General features: G+C 41.3%; 1 protein-coding gene across 1 annotated transcript in view; it reads left to right on the top strand.

Moving 5' to 3' along the window:
- Positions 1 to 429: 429 nt before the first annotated feature.
- Positions 430 to 19,240, top strand: part of LHFPL1 (LHFPL tetraspan subfamily member 1) — a 45,598-nt gene continuing 26,787 nt past the window's right edge. Inside the window, exons 1-2 of the mRNA XM_038586591.1 lie at positions 430 to 1,026; positions 11,240 to 11,338. Coding sequence (XP_038442519.1) covers positions 576 to 1,026; positions 11,240 to 11,338 — 550 coding nt within the window. The 5' untranslated portion in view covers positions 430 to 575. The remainder of the gene's footprint in view (positions 1,027 to 11,239; positions 11,339 to 19,240) is intronic.

Here is a 19,240-nt window from a genome sequence, read left to right as displayed (position 1 = left end):
CCTGTGAACAGCTCATACTGATACACTACTGGACATCCTACATAGGTCAGATGGGCATATCCTATAACTCCATCGTGAGCTCTCCTTCCCTCTTCTCCCTTGTAGGAGGGGCAGCCCTGTGAGTTGTCTTCCTTCTTCCTTCACTCTCTGAATACAACTTGATTCCTGACCCTCTTGAGATATCTACTCCTTCCGGGCAGCTGAGCCCGGACCAGCAAGACCATTCCACTAGCAGCTGAGGATTCTCTGGGAGGCTTTGGTTTCCTTCCAGCTTCCCCCTTGCCACTTGTTTCATGCTAGATGTCAAGAGTTGAAAGCTGTCTGATTAGACTGCATTTGAGTTGGCAGAAAAGTCACTCAGTTCTATGGTTCTTCTATTTGTTGTAGCCTAGAGACCCTAGAACTCTGAATCAGGTGGGAGGAAGGGAAGATGGGAAAAATGCTGGAAAACAGAATCCCAGAAGGACCTAACTGGGCCTCGAGAGAATAATCTTATCCAAAGGGAAGAGCCAAGTGGTACATAAATGAGCCCTAGGACTGGCCAGCCAGATGAAAAATAGGCCAATGGAGCCTACATGCTAACTTTTTGCATTTGGTGCCATGACCCAACTCATCTCCCCATCCCTGCAGAGAAACCTGAGACCATGAGGAGCAGCCTGACACTGGTGGGAACCCTCTGGGCCTTCCTGTCCCTTGTTACTGCTGTGGCCAGTTCTACCAGTTACTTCCTGCCTTATTGGCTCTTTGGATCCCAGCTGGGGAAGCCAGTGTCATTCAGCACATTCCGGAGGTGCAACTACCCTGTGCGGGGAGAGGGGCACAGTCTGATCATGGTGGAAGAGTGTGGGCGCTATGCCAGCTTCAGTGCCATCCCAAGCCTGGCCTGGCAGATGTGCACGGTGGTGACAGGTGCCGGCTGTGCTCTGCTGCTCCTCGTGGCACTGGCTGCTGTCCTGGGCTGCTGCATGGAGGAGCTCATCTCCAGAATGATGGGACGTTGCATGGGAGCAGCACAGTTCGTGGGAGGTAAGACTGTGTTGCTGGGATTGGGTAGGTCGTGGGGCTTGGTGGTGAGGGTGGGGGTGGGAAGTGCCTTATGGAGAAATCCACTCTCAGCCCCTCCCCTTTACCCAACCCAAAGGCTATGAATGGGCACTCCTTTGAAACACCCAGCCTAGGATGCCCCAAAGTGCCATCTACATCAACGCTTTATTTGCAACAAAATTGGCTAGCAGCAGGGTTGCTTTCTGTTGTTTTAGCCCTCTGTTTTCATCACCTGCTGCCTTAACAGTGCCCATTTAAGGATACTATCCAGGTCTGCTTTCCAGAGGCAGCAAGGTATACTCTAAATACACTTGATCACTAAGTGCCTCAATCACTAGCAGTTATCTCAGAGGACAGTGATCTGATAAACATATATACACAAGTGCTAATTACTAACAAGTTTGATGTATAGTCCTTACCAAAGAAATACAGCTTTACTAGTGAAATGCTAGGTACCAAACAAACTGTAGGTGACTGCTTACTTGACCTATACCTAAGGCCAGACCTGTATGGTAGCCATTGACAGTCTATCCCAATTTCTTTTTTTTTTTAAGATTTTAATTTTTTAAAATTTATTCACGAGAGACACACAGAGAAAGGCAGAGACATAGGCAGAGGGAGAAGCAGGCTTCTTGCAGGGAGCCTGAGGCAGAACTCGATCCCAGGACCCTGGGATCAAGACCTGAGCCGAAGGCAGATGCTCAACTGCTGAGCTACCCAGGTGTCCTATCCCAATTTCTTAGGGCCCTGACACACCCTCTTTATTTTTCCCTCATTCAGTCTCCATCTAAATTCCATGCGAAGACCTGAGATGTTGGTGGTGCATAGTTGGGCTAGGAAAGGGCCAAATGCAAAAATGGCAGACTGCAGGAAGGCAACAACGGCAGCTTAATTTGAACTTCATGAGAAGAAAAAGTTTAGACAGACAGGCAAATCTGCATGTGAATATGTGAATTTTATTTTATACCTGGATGAGGCACTGGGAAGAAGTGCTGGTAGAACCTGTTGCTGATGTGTGGTTGTTGCCCATGAAGTTTTAGAATCATTACTCAATTCATTATCATTGTCATCTTCATTAATGGCACAGTGCAGGAGCCAGGAAACCTGGAGCCATTTCTGGCTCTTGCCCTAAGTTGCCCTGTGGCCATGGGCAAATGACAATGACCTCTCTTGTTTTCCTCTCCCTTCCATCCTTGAATTTGTTCATTGGCAAGATAGTGCAGATCCCAATTTTCTTTCTTCTCTCTAATGACTGTATTCGGGTGGCCATAGAGTCAGGTGATAGTGGTCAACAAAGACAGTGGTTCTCAGCAGGGGCTGATTCCTGCCCCACCCCAGACATTTGGTAATCTCTTTGAGTCATTTTTGGTTATCACAACTTGGGAAGTGTGCAATTGGCATCCAGTGGATAAAGGTAAAGGAACAAGAACAAGACAGCTTCCCACTTCCAATGACAAATAAGTATCCAGCACAAAATACCAATGGTGCCAAGGCTGAGAAACCCAGAACTAAGATATCATAGCTTGCTGACCCACTTATAAAAAAGCACCAGATTCTTTTGGTTAGACCGTTAAGGTGGTATTTCCTGGTTTCCTCTTTTCTCAGACTTACTGTACAAGTTTTAAATATGAATGAACATTCTAATCTCCCTTATATCTGCATTTTTCCACTCTTTAGCTATTAATGTTTTCCTGGCCAAATTGGAACATCATTAGATTAGTTTCTATATTCCCCCTTGAAAACCGTAATACAGAACCAGTTAACTAAGGCTGATCTAAGCCAATGACTTTGTCTCCCTTTGGGGGCTCTATTACAAATGAATATCACAAATGAACCTTTAATGGGCTCACTTTTCACCTGCGTTCTTGGGCATGCTATAGATAGCTCAGCACTTTTATGGACACATCATTTTAGGAAATGACACTTAGCTGACAGAAGAAAGGGGTGGACTTTGCAACTCATATTTATAGTCTCAGGGCCCAGTTAAGTGCCTGGCACAGAGGAGGTGTTCAGTAACTGTAATAGGATGAATGCACAGCTAAGGCAATGCCTAGCATATGTTGGGATAAGTTGGACATGTGAGAGCTGGGTTCAGTCACACCTTTCCTTTTTTTCCAGGCTTCCATTCAGGAGGGTTAGCATCCTGAGTCCTTTTCTCTTCTGATTTGAGAGTGACAACTTAGCTTCACCTGGATTTCTAAGAGTTGCCAGCAGGGAGTTAGGAGGGGCTAATTGGTGGGAATCAGAAGGCCAATAGCAATAGCTTCCATCAGACTCCAACCATTAAGCGTGGCTCCTGTTCCCAGCTTACTTAGGCTTGACTGAGACTTTTACAAAACCCTTGTGGTTATCCATATGACACATTTTAGTTAAGCCCACTTCCCAGGTTGAAAAACTCAAAAGAAATTCTTGAGGAGATATATGGGTAGGTCATGGAGCTTTAGACACTCATAGATTGAATGGGGAAGAACATTGGCTGAGTGGCAGGTGTCATATGGAGGAAGTCGAAACATCAGTACCATTTTCATCTCATATGATTCCCCATAATAGAATGATTCTCCATTGACCCTTGCTCATAAAACCATGGTCACAATATTTATTCTTAGATGAGGTAAAGTTCAATAATAAATTGCCACTTGACAGTGGTCATGGAAGGAGTCTTCAAGACCCAAGGCAAGATTTATCCCTGGACACGTGAATGATATTGGACAGGTTGCTAAATTTCCACAGCTCCCCATCCATAACTCCAGCCAAATAAGGATCATTCCTACCTCCTTTTTAGAAACTTGTGCCTGTCATGGTTACATCAGATGCGAAGACTACTTGGATGTATCATATTTTCTAGGAGCCTGTTGGCAAATGACCATTACCCAAGGGTCTTCAGAGACCTTGGATCTGACCTCTTAGAGATATGCTTTGCCAGTGTCAGGAAGCCAAACCTGAACAGCATGTTTAGCACAGTGGATGAAAGACACAAGAGAAAGAGCTGTAGAGGTTAAGTTAAAGCTTATTATTCAGCTGAGGGGAATTGATTTTGTTGCTCTGGGCCTGGCGGCTTCTCGGCAGCTAGTGCATTAACTGAAATACATCAGGGGGTGGAGCCAATTTGTTTTAGGTCTGGTTTATCTCTGCCAGACCCCAAACCACTGAAGAGATGGAGTATACATTAAGAACTACCCCCTCCCCCGCCTGACTCTTGTTCCCCAGTTTGGCAGCTGCCCACAAAGATGAACGGTGGGAAGTGGGAGAGACAGGAAGAAATAAAGAGCTGCTGGCCTGAGTCAGACTTAGCAAGGTGACCTGATGGGGCCCTTGGGTCCCATTTGCTCCACCTGCAGCTGATCCAGCTGGACAAGCCTAGGGTCCAGAGAGCCTTCCACTGGGACCTTCATGCCCTGCTCCAACCGGTGAAGGAAACATCTGGCCAGGAGATTATTTCAACCCTGGGGATCCAGAGATTTCCAACCAGCTGGCCCCCAGTCCCTGAGAACAAGGTCATTATTCACATTCCCCTGTGTATACATATGCAAGATGCTTGTGAATTGTTCTCTACTTCAGTGAGAGCTAAACAAAGAAGAAAGAGTTGAGAAGTAAATATAAGGAACTTGACAGGAAAAAGTGTAAGATCTTGGATCGGATTACTAGAGGGAGGCCAAGAATCTTTCTAGAGCAGGGAATGCATCAGGATCACCTGGAGTGCTTTAAAAATGTGAACTCCCCATCTCTCCCATCCTCTTTCCCATTCTGATATACATAGCAACAGGTGGAAGTCTGGTGTTTTGAAAAATCTCCCCAATGACTCTGATGTGTATGCTGTGTTCCCTTTCCCCAACTCAAGTGAGAACCACCACCCTGGACATTCTTTATTATTAAGGAGCTATAATTCAACATACTCAGACAGGCACCAGTGTTTGTTTTTTCTTTTCTTTCCACGTAAGGTCCTAATGCCACATGCTTCAAGCTCAATGAAAATTGCCATTGGAGACAGATCACTGAGAACTTGAATCAAGAAAAGGGGGCTGTTTTTCTAAAAACCATTATCTTCTCTGGAAACCATGCATTTCTTGGAAAATCCTTCAAAGTTTCACTGGCATAATTTAATTTATTCTTCCATGCTGAACAAGGATAAAAGTGGCTTTCTGTTTGGGAAAATAGTATTTAAAGAAGTTAACCAACTAGCAAATACTTAGGTAGCAAATTGGAGCAGAGCAGAGAATATGGGTCAGGGTTCCTGACTCTCAGCCCTGGGCTTTATGCACTGCTACTACTGATTTTTCCTTTTCACCTTGAAGATGAAATGCTATCACAATGTTTTTCAGAGTGGTCCGTGAACCGCTTGTAAAAGAATTACCTGGGGTGCTTGTTAGTGCCATTCTAAGCCTACTGAGTCAGAACTGAGGCCTTCCACTCTGTATTTTACACAGCCTCTCAACAGATTTATTTTTTACAATACAGTATAAAATAGTTCAGATGTATGCACCACTCAGCTTAAGAAATAGAATATTACCGATACAGTTATAGTCTCCTTCATATCCTGATCATAGTCCCTTGTTCCTACAGCAAAGGTAACTACTGTCTTTGATTTGTTTTTTATTATTCTCCATTATGATTCCAGTACATGATAAAATTTGAGAACCTCTGCTCAGTTTCACTAATACTGTTGCTTTTTTCTAGAATTCCCTCTTCTTCCATATCTGTCTGTAAACATCTGCCTGTTTCTCAAAGTCTGTGTCAAATGCAGTCTCTGTGTGAAGCCTCCCCTGATTTACTTTAAATCTCTCTCACAGAAGTAAATTGTTGTATAACTCTGAGAGAGAATATGGGGTCAAATGAATGGGATAGTTGAGTGGGGAGCTCCCTGGGAAGGGAAAGCTGAGATTATAGCTGGAGGGAGGACTTATAAGTTTTCTACTGAGTTTGAGTTGAAGCTGCTATAAGAGCAATAAATTAAGCAAATTAATAACAAAGTAACAAATCAATAATATGGTAAATTAATAACATTAATTATTAATTAACAAATTAACGACAATTACTAGGCTTAATACTAAGTCTAGTATTAAACTAACACTAGATTTCTGCTCAGGTAGTAAATTCAATCTACCTAATATCCATATTTGGACAGATATTTGGGGATGAAATGGAGAGTGTAACAAAATGGTTGCACACTCAGTATTTGTACTTGTGAATGGCTGGGGGTGGGGAGAGAAGGTGTTTTGTAACACCCCGGGAGGGGGCTTTCTCTTCCCAGAGACAAAGATTTGGCCTATGCCTCATGGAAAATGTGGAGTTAGGAGGAGGTTATGCAACTGTTAGGATATGAGGAAGTAGTAATTCTGGCATCAGTGGAAGCTTGGGTATATCTGGAAAGTAGCTACAAGGAGGGTTCTAAGTTCTGTCCCAGAAGGTAAGTCTGAGAGTATGTATGGGCATCAAGGTTGCCTGTCACAAGGGCTGCAACTGAGTAAAGTGTTGAACTACAGGCCTCTGCTTGGTCAGAGAAGTAAATTCAAACCATAGTAACCTGTTTGTGGAGGACATTTGGTACATTTTGAGATGGAATTCTTGTGGAAAGAACAATTGAGGAAGGGAAACAAGATGGCAGCTCCAAAAAAGCTCTAAAGAGCTTTTTCTTCCCCTTTCTAGAGGCAGGTGAGAATAAGAAAGTACCCAGCTGAACCAAGGGACATGTGTGGTTGGAGGGGTAATAAAACCAGGAGTTAGCAATAGCACATAGAGAAGTGGAAGCCAGGGCTACAGCTCATATGTGTCAGGGCTGGGATTTAAACTAGTTTTCCCTGCCATCAGAGCTGCTCTTCTTCATATTTTTAGTGGTGTCTTTCTTAAGTATTGGTACCAGGACCAGATACATCAGCATCACTAGGATGCTTTTGAAATGACTATTCCTAGGTTACAGTTACTGAATCAAATATCTGTGACTGAGGCCCAAGAATCTACACTTTTAATAAGCCCCACTCTTCCAGAAGGTGGCAAGGCTTGGCACTGGCAAATGATTTCAGCATTTCTATTTGAAGCTCATCTTCAAAATCCCAAATTGATGAGAACTGTTGGAAACAAATATAACAGGATAAATTGCCCTGTGACTTCATTTTTAAACTATGTGTCCCAGGACACAACTCTCTCTAGCTATGAGCAAACATGATGGAATCAGCTGTCAGTTACAAACATCTCCAGGAAGCATGTGTACAACCTACTGCACTCATCTGTCTAAAAGGCAGGAGGGAGAATAGGGGATGGGAGGAGTAGGAGGGCCAGTTGGGTAGAACATGGGGCCACATGCACTGGGGCAAAACACATGCCTGGCCAAGATCTCTAGTCTCTGGCTTGGTGCCTGCAAAAAATTACAAGATAACAACTCCAACCAGGCAGCTTTCTAATCCAGCCCTGTTGAGCATTTGACTTTTCAGCTGTGTGTTTTTTTTTTTTTTTTTTTAATGAGGACAAAGAGGTGAGGAAGAAATTAGCATGGAGAATATAAGTGGAAAGTGAGAGAGGAGTCATAAGGAGAGGCTTCTGTTTAAGAATAATATGTTTTTGTCGAGCACTTTCTATAAATTAGGCACTTTATAAGTATTGTTTCTTGAAACAGCCCAATAGGATGGAGTACTATTATACTCATCTTAAAAGCAAGATAACCAAAGCACAGAGAGATTAAGTGACTTGCTTAAAGTCACACATACTCTAGATGGCAGAGTTGGAATTTGAACTTAGATCTTGACTGATTGCAGAGCTCATTCTTTTTTTTCATCTTATTAAAATACAATTGACATATAACACCGTGTAAGTTTAAGATGTACAACGTGATGATTGGATACACATACATATTGTGAAACAATGTTTTAAAAGATTTTGTTTATTTATTCATGAGAGATACAGAGACAGAGGCAGAGACATAGGCAGAGGGAGAAGCAGGCTCCCTAAGGGGAGCCGGATGAAGAACTCGATCCGAGGACCCTGACCTGGGGATCACAACCTGAGCCAAAGGCAGACACCCAACCACTAAGCCACCCAGGTGCCCCCATGTTGTGAAATGATTACCACAATAAGGTTAGATAACACATCCACCACCTCACCTCTTTACATTTTGTGTGAGTGGTGAGAATATTTAAAATTTACCTTTTTAATAACTTTCAAATATATAATACAGTATTATTTTTTTAAGCCACTGTGTTGTGCTGTCTCTATGGATCTAATGCCCTTAAGATTCCTAGTGCTTGCTAGAGATATTTTTGTCAAAAGGTGATCATTTCTGGACACCTGTCTCCAGAACGGCAGAGCTTCTAAGGGTTGATGAGCTCTCTGATTAGTGAGAAACAGTGTTGCCAGTAACTGGCTATGTGGCCACAGGTAAGTTGCTTTCTCTTTCTGAGTCTCAATATCCACATCCGTATGGGGACGGATAGGAGTAGGTAATTTCCAGAGGCCTTTCCCTCTCTAAGATTCTATAGCTGTAGCAGGTGTCTAGGATGTTCTCTCATCCCTGCTATGAAGATCCCTTCAGAAGACTTCCCCCTTGGGTAGCATGGGCAAAGGAAGCTGTCAGGTACCCAGAGCATACTCTGAAACAGATGCATTTATTGGGCGCTTATTATGTACCAGGTACCGAAGGTACACATACTTTAGCGAGTTCCCTCAGACCACAATCAGTTGTGAAGCATATATATCACAGGATATTTTAATCACAGGAGTAAACACAGGGTGCTATGGGAACAGAGAGAAGGAATATGTAACTTAGCCTGGGGGCAGGATCGTGAGGAAGGCTTCCCGGAGGAGGTAATTCCTGCTCCTCAACATGGTCAGGTCTGAGGAACAAGAGGGGACTGAGAAAAGTAGAATGTTCCCCTGCCATGTTGAGACAGACACTAGGTCAGCACTAATTAATACCTGCTTGCGAAATCAGAGTTCATGCCTGTTCTCAGGGATCTGAACATGGAGGGTGGAAAGCAGAACTGCTGCTCTTTTATGAACTTATGTTCTTTTCTTCCCGATTTGTGGGGAAAAGCTCACTTTTTAGTAACTTCCCTCAAAGGATATATACTAGAAGCAGGAAAAGGCTTAGATTTCATTTCCAATTTTGTCCTTAATCCATTGTGCATACTCTGGGCTCCATATTCTGGCTCACCTTCTCATCTTGTAGGACTTCAGTTTATCTGTGATACAAACAAACAAAACAAAGGAAGACCTAAACAAATGGGAGTGTTGTTCCATTGCCATTGGATAAATTTCAGAGCCTAGATAAGTCTTTGAGTGACCGATTTCATTTCCTTCAAGACTCTGAGACAGTTAAGAATGCCTTCTAATTTTAAGCATTCCACTAAAGAGAATTTTTAGCCTTAATTGGTCATTCTTTTAGTTTCTAAACCCGCTCTCACTGTCAGAAAGTTACTGCTGTTTTCCTACTTAAACCTTTCTTGCTATTTCTTAAGGCCCTCATCTTTTTCTCTGGACTCATTGAATATTGAGAAAAGCCAGTTGCCTTGTTGTGGACAAGCTTAGAGTACTTTGTGATCTTCTTAGAAAGATTCATGTTAAGGCAAATGGGGCTTATTAGCTTCTCAGAGTGTATATGGAGTTTTCCTTGGTGGGGAAAGAGAGGTGAAGGTGGGGTGTCCAACAGTCTCTAGAGTAGCCTGGCCTTTCACTGTCTGGCTGAGCCTAGAGCTCTAGAACCTATAAATATGCCATTCATTCATCATGGATCAAACACCTGACCTGTGGAGGTTCTGTGTTATGTGCTAGTTTCTGCATTTATATTCGTGGCACATGACTTCCCATAACCTTTGGTGTGGTACCTGAGTATAGTGTCCTTGTTATTAGGCTCTCTTTGTTGCAAGTAGCAGAGACTCACTTGAGCTCTCTCACTGAAAGGGAGTTTATTCTAACACAAGGAAAATGGAACTGGAAAGACATTGGGAAGGACTGGATTTTCTCTAGCTCTTTCAGGGGAAATATGGAGTTTTTTGTTTTATTTTGTTTTGTTTTGTTTTGCCATGATGTGTCTGCTTCATGCCACTGGATCCTCTTCCTCCAGCAATCAGTTCGCTCAGCTTCCTCAGAATTGATGTCTATTCATAACTTTGTATTGAACCTGGATTCAGCTTGACACAGACTTGATTCTACATCTTGGTATTTTTTCCTCCTAACTTCTGTTCTATCTGCTAACTAGCTCAGCATCTCTGTTTCCTGATTAAAATTTCCAGAAGAAAGAATCTGGCCCAGTTCATCTCTTCATGCCAGGTTATGATGTCACCCATCACTGGAAAACCAATGAATTTGGTTGCTTTTGTGTCAGATGTCAATGCTCAATCTAACCCACTGTCACCAAAGGCACGGGGCAAAGAGGGGCTGGTGTCATAGGCTATAAAAGGTAAACCTAGGCAGTAAGCAAGAGCTTAGAATGAGGCCATTGCCCTTAGAAGGCAGCGTCAGCAAGCAGACCCAGATTGGTACCTCTGGTTGGAAGAGTAAGGTTATTACTGAGATCCCACAGCTTCTCTGGAGTGACCAAATAACCTAAACAAAATAGACGTGAAGACAAGGGGGCATGGTGGAAGGTATTGGAAGCCAAATAATGGAGAAATGCTTAGCATAAAGCTGGAATCATTTCTCAGAATAAGAAAGTGTTTCTGGAAGAGGGATTGCAGTGCCCTCCTCACCAGGAGAAGCCTACCCAACATGTATGCCTCCTAAAGATCTCAGTCTGGCAGCTGAGTCCAAGTGATAGAATTCATAACCGACCTTCAACTAGTAGAGACCTATCTGACTAATCTTAGAAAAGGCTGAATTTTAGGAAAGAGTAGCAGTCTCTACCTTGCTCTTCTTTGAAAACCAGACCAAGATAGAAGAGGAGTCTGAATGGGGAGGCCAACCTAGCTTTATAAGTCATTGTCAAAAACCTTTGGGTTGTAAAAAGCACACTGGCCTGTCTCAATTCCTAATATTGCCTTTTCTTTATGAATTTTTCCCTCTCCTATCACCTGCAACTTACCACCTATGGCATGGCAAAAAAAAAAATCCTGGGGAGTTTGTAGTGTCATAGACATTTAGGGTTATAGGGGAAACATAAACCCTGAAAGGAAGAGGCAGAAGTTGAGCCACGTTAATCCAGAGAGAAATTTTGGGTGACAGAAGACCTGTTATATATTTTTTCTACCTGTGTGTATGCTTTTCTTTCCAGGGCTGCTGATAAGCTCAGGCTGTGCATTATACCCCTTAGGATGGAATAGCCCAGAGATAATGCAAACATGTGGGAACGTCTCCAATCAATTTCGATTAGGTAAGGTGACCTGGGCAGGATGGCAGTGATGGTTCAATGGGAATCTGGTTTTCAAAGTGCTATACGTCTTGGAGGGGACTCTGCTTGCTGGTGGTGCTTGTCTGAGTCTGTCATTTTGTTAGCTTGTGGGAAGTGGTGGCTTGGCCAGATTCATTTGGCCTTGCTAACTCACAAAGGACTTAAACTCCTCTTTTTAAATTATGTCTCTCCACATCTTTTATGCACTTTTACACAGAGTCCTGTGACCAGTTTTGGGAAACCCTACCTACAGGGGGATTTCAAATGCTTAGAGATTGATGATCTGGCATTCTCTGAAAAACTCCTAGTTGCTATTACTATTTCTTTCGGAGGCACTCTTTTCCAACTATAAGGCAACAGTATCTCTTCTCACTCTCCACCAACAAGAGGTTATTTGGTTTCCGCCAAGCATTCCGAACCTAGACTAAATATGGGAAATTGTTACTGGCATTGTTACGGTATTACTGTTATGGTAATGGCAAGAACTGTTAAATATTAGTATGGGTGACAGAAGTAGCTCTGGAATCTTCTGTGGTTGCCAATCCTCTCTGAGAATGGCTTAAGTTCACTAACGTGAATTAGGAATAGATCAGTCTCCAACAGAAAGACTTCAAAATATTTTCCCAACCTACCAAGATGGAAGGGAGTAGAAGGGGAAATGTCTAGGTTTCCTTGAGTATTCTCGATTGTAGGAGAGGATTTTGGAATAGTGAGGCCACCTATTACCTACAGCTTATGCTCCTATACTTCCCTTTCTCTCTGTTACCTCAGAGCGGTTTTTGAGTCTCACTTGGCTCGATTTTGGAGAAAGGAGTTGTTCACTATAAAAATATAACATGAGGGAAGGGCTATTATAGAAGATGTGACAAACGTGGACCTGAGACTGTCCAGTGTTACTGGCTCAGGCCAAAGCTGACTAGCACTTTCTGCCATAGGTGAAAGGAGTAAATGTTTGGGGGCAGGTTCTGAAGAAAAAGGTAGCATGCCACTGGTCCAATCAGCTGGGATGGAGAAAACTGATGATTCAGCACATTTCTCCTACTTGGTTGTTAGACACGATTCTCCTTTTTTATAATAACAGCTTTATTGATATAAAATTCACATACCATAAAATCTGCCCTTTAAAGTGCACAATTAGTAGTTTTCAATACATTCACAAAGTTGTGCAATCATCCTCATTGTGCAATTCCAGAATATTTCTATAGCCCCCAAAAGAAACCCCTTACCCATAAGCAGTCACTCTCCATTCTCCCCTGCATCCAGACCCCAGCAACCACTGTCAATATAGATTTGCCTATTCTAGAAATTTCACGTAAATGGAACCACATAATATGTGGTTTTTATGTCTACTTCTGTTACTTAGCATATTGTTTTTAAAGTTGATCTATTTGCAGCATGGGTCAGTACTCTTGCTTTTCACGGCTAAATAATAGTCCATTGTATGGCTATAACACATTTTATTGATCTATTCATCAGTTGATGGATACTTGGGTTTTTCCACCTTCAGGCTATTATGAATAATACTTCTATGAACATTTGTGTACACATTTTTGTATGGACATATATTTTCATTTCTCTTGGGTATATTTCTAGGAGCAGGGCTACTAGGTCAAGTGTGAGTCTATGTTTAAGCCTTTGAGGAACTTTCAGGCTGTTTTCCAAAGTGGCTGCATCATTTTAGATTTCCACCAGCAGTGTGTAAGGGTTCCCATTCCCCAACATCCCCGCCAATACTTATTTTTCATTTGTAAAAATTATACCCATCCCAGTGAGTATGAAGTGGTATTCAAAGTGATTTTATTTTTTAAAAGATTGTATTTATTTATTCATGAGAGACACACAGAGAGAGGCAGAGACATAGGCAGAGGGAGAAGCAGCTCTCTGCGGGGAGCCCGATGCGAGATTTGATCCCAGGACCCCAAGATCATGACCTGAGCCAAAGGCAGATGCTCAACCACTGAGCCACCCAGATGCCCCTCAATGTGATTTCAATTTGCATTTCTCTGATAACCAATGATGTTGAGCTTCTTCTCATTTACTTTTTGAACATATCCTTCCTATATCTTCCTTAGAGAAATATTTATTCAAATTATTTATCTATTTTTAGCTGGATTATTTGCCCTTTATTGTTATTGTTGAGTTTTAGGGTTCTTTATGTATTCTGGACACTAAATCCTTTTCAGATAGGTGATTTGCAAGTATTTCTTCCCATTCTGTGGGTCATTTTTTACTTTCTGATGATATGCTTTGAAGTACAAAGTTATTTCATTTTGATGAAATCCAATTTTGTCTATTTTCCTTTTGTTTCTTGTGGTGTCATATCTAAAAATATATTGCCAAACCCAAGGTCATGAAGACTATTTTGGCTATTCTGGATATCTTGCATTTCCATGTAAATTTTAGGTTCAACTTGTCCATTTCTGAATGAAAGCCAGCTGGGATTTTGATAGAGTTTTCATTGAATCTGTATATGTTTGGAAAGTATTGCTACTTTCACAATATTAAGTTTTCTAATCCAAGAACACAAGATGGCATTCCACTGAGTTAGACCATCTTTTTTTTTTCAGTTAGATCATCTTTAATTTCTTTCAATGATATTTTATAATTTTCAGTATATAAGTCTCACACTACTTTAATGAAATATATTCCTAAGTATCATTATTTTTAAGATTTATATATTTACTGGGACATCTGGGTGGCTCAATGGTTGAGTGTCTGCCATCAGCTCAGGGTGTGATCCCAGAGTCCTGGGATTGAGTCCCACATCCAGCTCCCTGCATGGAGCCTGCTTCTCCCTCTGCCTATGTCTCTGCCTCTCTCTGTGTGTCTCTCATGAATAAATAAATAAAATCTTTTAAAAAAGATTTATATATTTACTTGAGAGAGAGAAAGAGAGAAAGTAGGGGAGGGGTAGAGGGAGAAAAACTTTAAGCAGACTCCCCACTAAGCATGGAGCCCAATGTAAGGCTCAGTCTCACAACCCATGAGATCATGACCTGAGCCAAAACCAAGAGTCAGATGCTTAACTGACTCAGCCACCCAGGTCCCTGTATAATTTTTAATAATATTATAAATGAAATTGGCTTCTTAATTTTGTATCTGAATTTTTCATTGTTAATATATAGAAATACAAGTGATTTTTCTATATTGACCTTGTATTCCTTAAGCTTCTTTTTAAATGGGGTTAAATTTGCCAACATATAGCATAACACCCAGTGCTCATCCCATCAAGTGTCCCCCTCAGTGCCTATCATCCAGTCACGCCCAACCCCTGCCCACCTCCCTTTCCACCACCCTTATTCGTTTCCCAGAGTTAGGAGTCTCTCATGTTCTGTCTCCCTTTCTGGTATTTCCCACTCACTTTTTCTCCTTTCCCCTTTATTCCCTGTCACTATTTTTTATATTCCCCAAATGAATGAGACCATATAATGTTTGTCCTTCTCCGATTGACTTATTTCACTCAGCATAATACCCTCCAGTTCCATCCACGTCGAAGCAAATGGTGGGCATTTGTCGTTTCTAATGGCTGAGTAATATTCCATTGTATACATAAACTACATCTTCTTTATCCATTCATCTTTCGATGGACACCGAGGCTCCTTCCACAGTTTGGCTATTGTGGACATTGCTGCTAGAAACATCGGGGTGCAGGTGTCCCGGCGTTTCACTGCATCTGTCTCTTTAGGGTAAATCCCCAGCAGTGCAATTGCTGGGTGGTAGGGCAGGTCTATTTTTAACTCTTTGAGGAACATCCTACATTTTTCCAGGGTGGCTGCACCAGTTCACATTCCCACCAATAGTGCAGGAGGGTTCCCCTTTCTCCACATCCTCTCCAACATTTGTGGTTTCCTGCCTTGTTAATTTTCCCCATTCTCACTGGTGTGAGGTGGTATCTCAAGTGGTTTTGATTTGTATTTCCCTGATGGCAAGTGATGCGGAGCATTTTCTCATGTGCTTGCTGGCCATGTCTATATCTTCCTCTGTGAGATTTCTGTTCATGTCTTTTGCCTATTTCATGATTGGATTGTTTCCTTACTGTTGAGTTTAATAAGTTCTTTATAGATCTTGGATACTAGTCCTTTATCTGACACGCTATTTGCAAATATCTTCTCCCATTCTGTAGGTTGTCTTTTAGTTTTGTTGACTGTATCCTTTGCTGTGCAAAAGCTTCTTATCTTGATGAAGTCCCAATAGTTCATTTTTGCTTTTGTTTCCCATGCCTTCATGGATGTATCTTGCGAGAAGTTACTGTGGCCAAGTTCAAAAAGGGTGTTGTCTGTGATCTCCTCTAGGATTTTGATGGAATCTTGTCTCACATTTAGATCTTTCATCCATTTTGAGTTTATCTTTGTGTATGGTGAGAGAGAGTGGTCTAGTTTCATTCTTCTGCATGTGGATGTCCAATTTTCCCAGCACCATTTATTAAAGAGACTGTCCTTTTTCCAGTGGATAGTCTTTCCTCCTTTGTCGAATATTAGTTGACCATAAAGTTGAGGGTCCACTTCTGGAATCTCTATTTTCTTCCATTGATCTATGTGTCTGTTTTTGTACCAGTACCACACTGTCTTGATGACCACAGCTTTGTAGTACAACTTGAAATCTGGCATTGTGATGCCCCCAGCTATGGTTTTCTTTTTTAATATTCCCCTGGCTATGTGGGGTCTTTTCTGATTCCACACAAATCGTAAAATAATTTGTTCCAACTCTCTGAAGAAAGTCCATGGTATTTTGATAGGGATTGCATTAAACGGGTAAATTGCCCTAGGTAGCATTGACATTTTCACAACATAAACTTTTCCAATCCATGAGCATGGAATATTTTTCCATCTCTGTGTCTTACTCAATTTCTTTCAGAAGTTTTCTGTAGTTTTTAGAGTATAGATCCTTTACTTCTTTGCTTAGGTTTATTCCTACGTATTTCATGCTTTTGGGTGCAATTGTCAATGGGATTGACTCCTTAATTTCTCTTTCTTCAGTCTCATTGTTAGTGTATAGAAATGTCAATGATCTTTGAACATTGATTTTGTATCCTGCCACTGCTAAATTGCTGTATGAGTTCTAGCAATCTTGGGGTGGAGTCTTTTGGGTTTTCTATGTAGAGTATCATGTCATTGGCGAAGAGGGAGAGTTTGACTTCTTCTTTGTCAATTTGAATGCCTTTTGTTTCTTTTTGTTGCCTGATTGCTGAGGATCGGACTTCTAGTACTATGTTGAATAGCAGCGGTGAGAGTGGACATCCCTGTCTTGTTCCTGATCTTAGGGGAAAGGCTCCCAGTGTTTCCCCATTGAGAATGATATTTACTGTGGGCTTTTCGTAGATGGCTTTGAAGATGCTGAGGAAGTTCCCTCTATCCCTACACTCAGGAGTTTTGATCAGGAATGGATGCTGTATTTTGTCAAATGCTTTCTCTGCATCTAATGAGAGGATCATATGGTTCTTGTATTTTCTCTTGTTGATATGATCAATGACATTGATTGTTTTACGAGTATTGAACCAGCCTTGCATCCCTGGGTAAATCCCACTTAGTCATGGTGAATAATCTTCTTAATGTATTGCTGGATCCTATTGGCTAGTATCCTGTTGAGAATTTTTGCATCTGTGTTCATTAGGCATATTGGTCTATAATTTTCCTTTTTGGTGGGGTCTTTGTCTGGTTTTGGAATTAAGGTGATGCTGGCCTCATAGAACGAGTTTGGAAGTATTCCATCTCTTTCTATCTTTCTGAACAGCTTTAGTAGAATAGGTATGGTTTCTTCTTTAGACGTTTGATAGAATTCCCCTGGGAAGCCACCTGGCCCTGGACTTTTGTGTTTTGGGAGTTTTTTGATGACTGCTTCAATTTCTTCCCTGGCTATTGGCCTGTTCAGGTTTTCTATTTCTTCCTGTTCCAGTTTTGGTATTTTGTGGTTTTCCAGAAATGCGTCCATTTCTTCTAGATTGCCTAATTTATTGGCATATAGCTGCTAATAATATGTTTTTAAAATCGTTTGTAATTCCTTGGTGTTGGTGGTGATCTCTTCTTTCTCAATTCATGATTTTATTAATTTGAGTCTTTTCTCTTTTGTTTTTAATAAGGCTGGCTAATGGTTTATCTATCTTATTAATTCTTTCAAAGAACCAACTCCTGGTTTTGTTAATCTGTTCCACAGTTCTTCTGGTCTCTATTTCATTGAGCTGTTTTCGAATCTTTATTAACTCTCTTCTTCTGCTGGGTGTAGAATCTATTTGCTGTTCTATCTACAGCTCCTTTAGGTGCAAGGTTAGCTTTTGTACTTGAGCTCTTTCCAGTTTTTGGATGGATGCTTGTATTGCGATGTATTTCCCCCTCAGGACTGCTTTTGCTGTATCCCAAAGATTTTGAACGGTTGTATCTTCATTCTCATTAGTTTCCATGAATCTTTTTAGTTCTTCTCTTAATTGCTGGTTGATCCTTTCATCTTTTAGCAGGATGGTCCTTAATCTCCACGTGTTTGAAATCCTTCCAAACTTCTTCTTGTGATTTAGTTCTAATTTCAAAGCATTATGGTCTGAAAATACACAGGGGATGATCCCAATTTTTTGGTATTGGTTAAGACCTGGTTTGTGACCCAGTATGTGGTCTATTTTGGAGAAAGTTCCATGTGCACTTGAGAAGAATGTGTATTCAGTTGCGTTTGGATGTAAAGTTCTGTAAATGTCTGTGAAATCCATCTGGTCCAGTGTATCATTTAAAGCTCTTGTTTCTTTGGAGGTGTTGTGCTTAGAAGACCTGTTGATTGTAGAAAGTGCTACATTCAAGTCACCAAGTATAAGTGTATTGTTATCTAAGTATGCCTTAACTTTGGTTATTAATTGATTGATATACTTGGCAGCTCCCACATTAGGGGCATAAATATTGATGATTGTTAGGTCCTTTTGTTGGATAGATTTAAGCATGATATAGTGTCCCTTTTCATCTCTTCCTAAAGCCTTCAGGATAAACTTTAGTTTATCTGATATAAGGATGGCTACCCCTGCTTTCTTTTGAGGACCATTTGTATGGTACTTGGTTCTCCAACCTTTTATTTTCAGGCTGTAGGTGTCCTTCTGTCTAAAATGAGTCTCTTGTAGACAGCGATAGCTGGGTCTTGCTTTTTTATCCAGTCTGACACCCTGCGCCTTTGATGGGGTCATTCAGCCCATTCACGTTCAGAGTTACTATTGAAAGATATGAGTTTAGTGTTATCATGATACCTCTTCAGTCCCTGTTTTTTGTGGATTGTTCCCTTGGACTTCCTCTTTCTATTACAGAGTCCCCTTTAATATTTCTTGGAGAACTGGTTTGGTGGTCACATATTGTTTCAGTTTCTGCCTATCTTGGAAGCTCTTTATCTCTCCTTCTATTCTGAATGAAAGCCTTGCTGGAAAAAGTATTCTTGGTTGCATGTTTTTCTCATTTAGGACCCTGAATATATCCTGCCAGCCCTTTCTGGCCTGGCAGGTCTCTGTGGAGAGGTCTGCTGTTACCCTAATACTTGTCCCCATAAAAGTTAGGTATTTCTTGTGTCTTGATGCTTTAAGGATCTTCTCTTTATCTTTGGAATTTGCAAATTTCACTATTAAATGTGAGGTGTTGAGCGGTTTTTATTGATTTTAGGGGGAGAACCTCTCTATTTCCTGGATATGAATGCCTGTTTCCCTCCCCAAATTAGGGATGTTCTCAGCTATGATTTATTCAAATACATATTCTGGACCTCTGTCCCTTTCGGCACCCTTGGAAACACCAATTAAATGTAGATTTTTCTTTCTGAGGCTATCATTTATTTCTCTTAACCTATCCTCATGATCTTTTAATTGCTTTTCTCTTTTTTCCTCAGTTTCCCTCCTTGCTATCAACTTGTCTTCTACGTCACTCACTCATTCTT

Source organism: Canis lupus, chromosome X (assembly GCF_011100685.1).
Source record: "Canis lupus familiaris isolate Mischka breed German Shepherd chromosome X, alternate assembly UU_Cfam_GSD_1.0, whole genome shotgun sequence".
In the NCBI taxonomy this organism is placed as follows: Eukaryota; Metazoa; Chordata; class Mammalia; order Carnivora; family Canidae; genus Canis; species Canis lupus.
The sequence above is the reverse complement of the archived record's forward strand: the minus strand, read 5'-3'. Positions and strand labels throughout refer to the sequence as shown.